The sequence below is a fragment of the Galeopterus variegatus genome, unplaced genomic scaffold (genome assembly GCF_000696425.1).
Source record: "Galeopterus variegatus unplaced genomic scaffold, G_variegatus-3.0.2 Scaffold2131, whole genome shotgun sequence".
In the NCBI taxonomy this organism is placed as follows: Eukaryota; Metazoa; Chordata; class Mammalia; order Dermoptera; family Cynocephalidae; genus Galeopterus; species Galeopterus variegatus.
In genome coordinates this window covers 44395-53814 of record NW_007728242.1, presented here as the reverse complement: position 1 = coordinate 53814, position 9420 = coordinate 44395, and the positions used below count along the sequence as shown (strand labels likewise).

Sequence of the window (9420 nt, the reverse complement as noted above, 5' to 3'; positions counted from 1 at the left end):
ATTTTTAAAAAAAAAAAAAAAAAAAAATGTAAAGCCCACACCTGAAATGTAGTTGCACTTCTCACACAGATGGGCTTCTAAAAATATACGAGCCTCCTGAAATTTTTAAAAATATGTTCTTATGTGTACTTTTCCCACAGCTCGCCTCAGATTGTTTAAAAAATTTTTTTAAGTTACGAAAGACTTATCAAGTAAGTCAGAACATTCCTTCAATCTCTTAACACAAGGAAGGAAGATCAACTCCATCTCCCAAGAAAATGTCTATGGGCATTGGAAAAGGCCAAATGCTGGGTGAAAAGACCAAGCTTAATGGAAATTCAAGAAATCTAGATTTAACAATCATCATTTACATAATACTGGATTGTAAAAATTATTGTTAGTCCATCTAGCTCAAACAATTTTTATTCCCTAGCTATGTCAAAAACAGTAAGTGATACCAACATGGGAAAACCACCCTGTTATCTAGGATTTCACTACCCAATAGCTTTTCTTATAAACCATAACATAATATGATATGGTGTCCTACATACTATTGTATGTAAAATGATATTAAATTGTACTTCTGCACAACTCAAATACTTGTTAAACTCTAAGTATTTTCAAACTTCAGGGCTTATATACTGCTGAGAAAGACAAGTACATACAAAAATAAAACATAATTTGCTTCAAATCTTTTCCTGGAATAAGATGTGATTATCTGTAAAACCACAAACTGGGGTTTTTTTTTTGTTTTTTGGCAGCTGGCTGGTATGGGGATTCAAACCCATGACCCTGGTGTTACCAGCACCATGCTCTCCCAAGTGAGCTAAATGGCCAGACCCCAAATTGGGTTCTTATCAAAGTGCTGTGGAAGGAAAGAAGAAATACCTAACAGTAAGCAATGTGGGAGCATTAGGTGAATATAATTTTCTGTAAAGATGAAATAATTTGGAAAATGCCATTCCAGGAAACAGAACAAACAAAAACACAAAACACAAATGTGTTAAAAACTGAAATACTGCTCAAGTAACAAAACTGCAAGTATTTCAATATGGCAAGTACCAGGGTGGATGGAACTACTTGTAATAACACTGAAAAAAGGTTTGAGGGAGACTGAAATGCCAGATAATTCTATGGCATTTCATTCTATTCTACTGAATATTCACTATTTGGGAAGGAATGGTCCACACCAAAGCAAAAACTCTTAGCAGCATGAAAAAAGCAATTCCTAGAGAAGAAGTAATGAAATATTCTAATAGTGGAATGAAGAGCTAACCTGGGCATTAGCATTAGTGATGAAGAGGAAAGAAGAGATATATTTTAATAGAGATATATTTTCATAGCACCTTCCAGCACTTCATAGAACTCTGAATATAATAAGAATTCCATATTTAAAAATCTTTACTCTGGTTCCTATTAAATCTCACTGCAGAAGTACTGATTTTAAAGAGCTTCAGGTCAAAAAAACAAAAACAAAACAAACAAAATATATATATATATTCAGTCCAGAATCTAAGGTTTTATAATACAAGGGGCTTTTCCAGTACAGGGGAGTTAAGAGCAGAAGCTTTACAGTTATTCCTGGATTTTATCTTGACTACTACTTATCTGCATGACCTTGTGCCATTTATTTACCTAATCTCTGACTGCCTCAGTTTCTCTGCAAAAGGAGGACTATATATATCTAGTTACTGTCAGGATATAAAGTATTCAAGAGAATGCCTAGCACAGTTAACGCTCAATAAACATTAGCCATTATTTTAAAGAAAAGTAGTACTTAAAACTATTTTAATTCAACTATTGTAAATAAGGTCCCAGAAGGAAAGACAGGGTATTAGATACTCAAAAACATACCATGATAAGTGGAACTACATTTTTCCAAAAGGAAATCCCTGCTAGAAAACAAGAAAATCCTAACAATGCCTCCAGAGAGGCACTTAGAGTTGAGGTATAAGACCTGCTCTCAAAACTATAAATATGCTTGTTCTATTTCTGTTTTCATTCCTTTTATATACAATTTATATTCTCCAGCACACTATGTCAGTCAGATATCATCCATTAAATGACACAAAAGATGATACTTTTACCTGTATTTAGTCTATCAATTGGTCCGGTACGGACGCGACACTGAGGGTTGCGATCCGTTGCCGGTCATGAAAAAAAGACAAAAAGGAAAAAAAAAAAAAAAGACTATATCACTGAATTTTTTTTTTAAAACCTTTGGAATTGCTGGTGTTTGTTGCTCCTCCTCCTTTCTTATATGCATTACAACTGTACTATAAATAAAATTAGGATCAACATATGGGTAAATGTCCTTAAATTAATGCTAGAAATTGTCCAGTACATCAAATGACAGTCAAAAGGCAGTGAGATGTCATGAAATGTAAGTTGAGAACCACCACTAAATTTACTTTTCTCCTGCATAGATTATATACAAATCAACTTCTAGAAAATGGTTTTTTTTTAACCCATTTTAGCTCAGACTCCTTTGAGAACCAAGGTAGTGAAGTATACCACCTCAGGAGTGTGCATGACGAGGGTAATGAGTAAGGGTCACAGATCTGAAGCTCATCCGTGGGCCCCTCTATAAATCAACAAATGTCCGCCTTAAAAGATTTTTCTAGCTATAGTTTTGAAGACATGGTGGGCAGATAGAACCCTCTCCAAAGATTCTATAATCCAAATGCTATATTCCCTTGCAACACAATATTCAAACAAACAGAAAAGACTCATGAAATAAAACTCTTAGCATATTCCCAAAGAATTTCTCGAGTCTGACCCTATTCCAGAAGTTTTCACTTACTGAAATGCTCATCACAATTATTTTAGAACAAAATACCTGAACAGGCCTAAAAGGCTCATCAGATTCCTTCCACCTAGAAAACAGGAGACAGACAATTTTCTCGATATCATTCCGAGGCCAAAGAATGAAATCCATCTCCTGAGTACAGCCAATTACATCCTATAAAATGACAAAAAAAAAAAAAAAAAAAAAAAAAAAACTTAAAAAAAAAAAAAAAAGACTTAAACAAAGCTGTAACAATGTCACAAATTATAGGGTCAGACTATAGAAACATTTTACAAGCGCAAAAGACCCACCCTATATCAGTTTATATCTTAAGAAGTCACAGCAATAGGACTATATGTAATCTTAGTAGCTCGTGACCTAATTTTAATCTTGTAGACATGTAGTCACTCAGCCCAATATTCCTCACACCAAGACCTACATTCATCAGTACATGGTAAAAACTCCCAACTAAAGTTCTGATTTTTTGTTTTGTTTGTTGTTATGAATCCCTACACCTTTAATTCCACCCTCCAAAATCAGAACCTATTTAACAAAGGTGTCTTGGAACTTCTAATATGAACTATTTTCTTCTGAAATATTATGTTTTAATAGAAAACTACTTTTCTCCATTCTTGTTCCTTTTTCATTATAGCCAGCATATTAATTTTCAAAAGCCAATAAACCTCTTCCAGACTAGTACATGGTTATCTCCAGCCTTCCCCCTACAACTAATTATTCAAGTGTGTGTATGTATATAGATACACACATATATATTTATACACACACTCACTCTCTTTTGTTGAAGTATGCCCAGATTAACTTTCTCAATGTGTTGCAGAATCTTAGAAGGCTGGCAACAATAATACCCTCTTACTTTAAGTTTCTGATTTATAAAAGGGCATGATGTTATTCCTCCCTCCAAAGAGGGAAACCAAATGAACATAACATTATTCACAATAATAATGTATACCTTTATTTACATAACACCACATAAGCAAAGTTATCCATGTTTCATCTGAAGTCACTTTTTGAAAAACAAACTTCTTTAGGAATTTAAAAGCAATTTTATACACAGCACTTAAGTTACTAAAAAGTAATGAGCACCTAGCATGGATTAAAGGAATCCTTCTACATATTTTATAAGAATACTCTGGGGCAAAAACTACATTTTTCTAACCCTATAAACACAGTACATGTTTAAAGTCTCATAAAGCATGAACCCAGTTATTAATACAGCACGAAGACATTATTTATCTAAAAGAGATCTATCACCATAGTAACTACCCATTTTTAGGGGAGAAAAATGCAAGCTTAACCTAAAAAAAACTTACCTACCAAGTCAAGACTTAAAAACAGAACTTACTCTTCTCATAGACTGGTATCGAGGAGCATGGAGCTGTACCACATCCTTCTGTAAAAGCTCTATGGAACTTTCCAAGGAATAGCTGGAATCTCGCACACCTTTCAGGATATTTTCTTCATAATTATTTGTCATGACTGGTATAACCTCAGACACTTCAAAAAGTGCTGATTTTTTCTTCTAAAAAGTAAAAAAAAAAAAAAAAAGACGTATTAACCCACTGGGAGAACACTATTTTTTAACTCTCAGTTCATATTACAATGTCAAGTACCTTTATTCTAACTCAGCAAAATTCTTAACTGTCTGAAGTAATTTTGATACTGAAAACACAGATTTTCAGATAGGCGGCTCCTTCTTTTCTTCCCCCACCAACCCCTCAACAACACACAAACAGGCTGTTATCAGAATGCTTAACTTCTCAATTTTATAGCATTATGGTATCCATAACAAGTACTTATTTAAGACAGTTATATTTCTCTAATTTGTTTGTGAGGAACAAACACCAGCAATTCCAAAGGTTTTAAAAAAAAATTCAGTGATATAGTCTTGACATGTTTAATTTAACTGGTTCTACAAAGAGCTAAATTAAAATCTCACCAGTTTATTTTTTGGCAGCTGGCCGGTAGGGGGATCCAAACCCTTGACCTTGGTGTTACCAGCCTCATACTCTCAGAACTGAGTCACTGGCCACCAGTTTAAAAACAAAGCTATTCAAATTATTTTATTCCTTAAATGGGTCAATTTTCATTACTCTTTCTGGGTATCATATAACTACAGATGTCAATATTTGAAATAAGAAAAAAATGTACAGCAAATTGTGTTTCAAAATTAGTTAAGACCAAGTGCTCATCAACAACCTAGCTTATAAAATTCTGTACTATAGAGTACAGATCATTAACTATTAGGGCAAATGCACGCACACTGTCCATTTTTAGAATAAAACAAGATTTTTCACAGGTGTTTAAAGAACTAGATGGTACAATTTGGGGCATGTTATAGATCGAATACAAAAATCCAGTCTCGCCATTTATGTCTTGGATTTAGAGAGCCTACACTATAATAAATGATCCTATTAATTTTGCAGTTAACTTGTTAAAAAAAAAAAAAGGCATGAGAAAATGGGGAATGAAATCCTTGATACTATCCAATCTTGGGAAAATCGCTTCAAAACAAATAACTCTTAAACAACTTTACAATGCTATATATTCTAGCAGCTAAAAGTGTTCTTAAATACAAACAACTTTTGAATTAAGTAACACCCTAGGAAACTTCCAAATACTAAATAGATAACACTAAGATTACATTTCTGATCTGAAATTAGGTCACAATTTAAGTGCAAAAACCAAAGTAGCATTTCCTTATATTCATAAGCTAATCTCATATAAAATAGCCTTGTTGATAATTAAAGAAACTGTCCATTTTAAGTGGCAAAAAAATACTGCTTTTATCATATTCTCCATGACCATTCACAATTCATTACTGCTACTTAACTGTGGAACTAATTCTGATTGAAACAAAAAAAATGAAACTTCCTCTTTAGGTCATTTTGAATTTTAAAAAATTGCACTTCTGAATACCAATTAGCCATTTCGGTATTTAATTGCTTCTAAATATTAGACTGTACTCTATTTCATTAAATGTAACATGAGAAAAGGTACCTGTATCATGGAGTTGAAGTAACAGGCTGATTTTAGCATACAAACATTTTGATTCCAACTTAACACTTTGAAACACCCTATTTATACTTTACATTAGATAATCTTTAAATTCAGTTATAAAGTTCCCTATATAATGCCACATAAGTTGAAGTTTTACAATGCTGCCCCATGTCTACCAAAAGTGGATCCTATTAAGCTTTACAATTAAATATTTTCAAACCAGTAAATATTCAAGGAACTTCCAATTCAGTTGCACTGCAACTACTCAATTCAGACTCACCCAAAAGGGTGAAAAAGCATACAAAGTGGACTTTCTTCAACCACTGTTAACACTGATATTCATATTTAAGAATAACAAATAATATACACTTACAAAAATTACTTGTGCTAATTCACATTAAGAACTTCAAATTACCTTCTCCTTGAATACAAAGGCAATATACATCTTGAAGTCAAACTGGTCAGCTAGAGATTCTTTTTTCTTTCTAAGCTGAGCACGTAGTCTGTTCAGAGCTTGTTTCTTCCGGGAGTTTGGGTCCCCCATTTTGAAATACAGGTGGTACTAAAGCCTTTGGAAATTGTCACTAACCTATGGGCACTTTTTCTTAAGACTCAAGTACAACAGAAACAAGTCATTTTTTTTTTCCTGCTAATATGAATAGCTAAAATCACGACTGTAACCCAAAAACTGCACCTTCTGGCAATATTAGCAGACTGTCATACTACAGGGTCAAGAAACAAAAGCTGCTGTCCAGTCATGTTTGGACTATAACGTTTAGGGTAAGATTGGAAAAAGAAAGGGAAAGAAGGAAAGAAAGAGGAGAAAATACTTGAACTAATTTTCTGGAAAACCCATTTGGCTTAACTGCCAAGATAAAGGCTTTGGGGGGAACTGAAAGCCTATTATCAGGATTTAGGTGTGCAATAAAATACAGCTGACACCAGTCCAATCCTTAAAATCCATCCGGATTTCTCCCCCTTTTTAGAAAAGGTTAGGAACAGGGAGGGGGAAGTATGATCCTTGCTTTTCAAAGGCAACAAAACAAAACAAAACAAAAAACAAAACAAAAAAACACCAAAACAGGGTAGGTGAATGAAACTGAAATACCCAATTGGATTTTACCCAGCCAGATCCATGGCTGTAATACCTAATTAATTCTTAGTTATTTCAGATTTCACTATTGCTATGTATTGTCAGTGCTTGTTATTGATTACACTTGGTGGTGAGCAAAGAGAAAAGTGCAAAATCGGTAGAGCAGGAAGGGGAAAGGTACAGGGTTTCCCTGCAATCAACTACAGTGTATACCGGGGGCGGGCAGCTGTTGCCCAAAGGAGCCATGAGAAAAAACAGCGGAGTCATTATCAACTTCCCCATCACCCACATTTTCACCCTCAGGCGGCTGCTAATGCTGCTGCCAAGGAGAACCATGATGGCAGAGGGAAAGGGGGTATACAATACGGTATTAATTATTCCGGCTCTGTGGTTAGGCCTGATTAATGCCCGGGATCCCAACACCCCCAGCCTCGCAATGAGACTTACATTCCCCAAAGGAACCTTCTCTATGAATTTGCCCCCGTTCAAGATGGTGGGGAGTGCGATTTATCTTCTTGTGAGCATTGCTGAGGCAAAGGTGGCGGGTTTTTCCCCCAAATCCGAGGCAGTGCCCGGGGAACCACCTGCCTTCCACCCCCCACAGATCCCACCCCCACCCTCTGCCTTCAGCGGCAGCGACTCACTCGCACCACGGGAGACACAGGATCACTCAGGTTTTCACTCATTTCATCGTGGAAACAATTCCCGCCCGGGTAGAGGCGGCGGGAGAGGGTAAATAGGAAGGATCAGTAGGAAAAAAAGAAAATACGTGAGTTAATATTAATTACTTTTCAAAGTAAGCCCACCCACCCCCAAAAAAGAATTAAGTTCCCGGATTCCGGATTAGCTCTCTCTCACGTTGAACAGACCATGTTTCCAGAGTTTGGATTGTTTAGGGTGGGGTCGTTAGTTTGTTTCCCGAAGGGGCAGGGGGTGGAATCGAGGCGGCCGGAGCGGGTTGGGGGATGGGAAAATCCCCTCCCTGTCCCCGCGGAGACCGAGACTCACGGACCGACTCTCGGGCGGGGTTCAGGCCCTCTAGCCGCAGCCTGCGGGCGGAGCGGTGGCGGCGGCGGAAGAGACGGCGGCGGCGGGGGCGCTGCTCGCAGCACGGGCAGGAGCCATGTCAAGAGAAAACCACCAGCCAACTGAGCCCCTCCATCCCCGCTGCAGTGCGCACTGTGACCGGGCCGCCCGCGCTGCTGCCGCCGCTCAGCCCCCACCTGGAACCCATAGTCTGGCTCGGCGCCCCGGGCAGCGACGGAAGGGAAGGACGCGGAGGCAGCGGTGACGGATAGAAAGAGAAAAGGAGGAAAAACGAGGAGAAAGAGGGGAGGTTGGATTGGTACTGGCAGCGGTGGGGGAGGGGGAAAAAGGGGAAGGAAGCCCTGCGCTAAGGAGTCTGTCAGCGAAGTAAACCCCCCAAAATAAAGTTATTTCAGTTCATGCATCTGCTCTTGAGTCTTTCTTCCCCCCACAGTCGAGTTCCGGCTCTCAGGAAAGAAGGTCGAGGAGACCCAGAGGGGGAAAAAGCCGAAGCGGATGATGAGCGTCCGCGGTGGTACAGCCTCGTTCCCCGCCACCGGTGGCTGCGGAAAGCGGCGGCCACGGGCGCCTCCCGGTCCGGGGCAGAGTCGCGTTTGAGAAAAGCAGCAAGAACAAACAACTTAAAATGGCAGCGACGGCCGCTGCGTCACCCGCCCCTCACCGGCACCGCCCCGAGACCTCTGCGGCTGCGCGCCGTGTGGACCTCTCCCATCTTCGTAAGAACAAAGGGGGACATAGGATTGGAAGCAGGAAGGTTTTCAAGGTTATCAAGAAAAGAGGAAAAAAAGATTAAAAGGAGGAGATATGAACAAGACTTTAAAAGGGTGAGTTTTTGAAATTAAACTTCCATGTAATATTCGCGCCTCAAAGGGGAGTTCGAAAATAGAGACTACCCTCTCTTCCAATATGGAGTTCCCATGGGGCATGGAAAGGGAGGCTCCCAGCCACTCCCTCCGCCCCCCTCCATCAGGATGGCCCGGTCTCTGGAGTTGGCTCCTCGCCCCGCCTCCACTGACGTCACAAGCCACGCCCTTATGTGCTCCCAACGAGGCACCCGGATGGACTCGCTCTTGCTGGGTCTCTCAGCCGTTCAGATTCCGGCTGTGCGAGGGACGTAATCGTTCTACTCCGCTAGGAGCGCGGGGTGTGGTCGAGGTGGGGGCGGAGTGAAGAAGGAAAAAGAAAGTGTATATTGGAAGATTAGGGAAGTGAAATGAGAATTTCACTTCGTTATCGCTGGTCATCCTTCTGGGGGGTCTGCCCCGCGCTATGTTGCGGCAACAAACTGAGAATTTATTTCCAATTCCTGGGATTTAAACAGTGTACTGCAGAAAATGTCTCACGATGGTCCCGCGTGGCTTTCTGTCCCCACCCCGCCACGTGCGCTGGCACGGAGGACGGTCTTAAAGCTTTGAACAAGGTCAAAGACGCCTTTCAGGCGTTGCTCCTGTGACTTAGGGGAGAGGCAGCCGAACCTGACCCGTAGATTTTTTTT

At 39.4% G+C, this 9420-nt stretch overlaps 1 protein-coding gene across 1 annotated transcript in view; it reads right to left on the bottom strand.

Moving 5' to 3' along the window:
• Positions 1 to 8543, bottom strand: part of LOC103596843 (chromosome unknown open reading frame, human C6orf62) — a 15243-nt gene extending 6700 nt beyond the window's left edge. The window contains exons 1-3 of the mRNA XM_008580580.1: positions 6201 to 8543; positions 4131 to 4307; positions 2819 to 2941 (exon numbers count right to left, since the gene is read on the bottom strand). Coding sequence (XP_008578802.1) covers positions 2819 to 2941; positions 4131 to 4307; positions 6201 to 6329 — 429 coding nt within the window. The 5' untranslated portion in view covers positions 6330 to 8543. The remainder of the gene's footprint in view (positions 1 to 2818; positions 2942 to 4130; positions 4308 to 6200) is intronic.
• Positions 8544 to 9420: the final 877 nt, after the last annotated feature.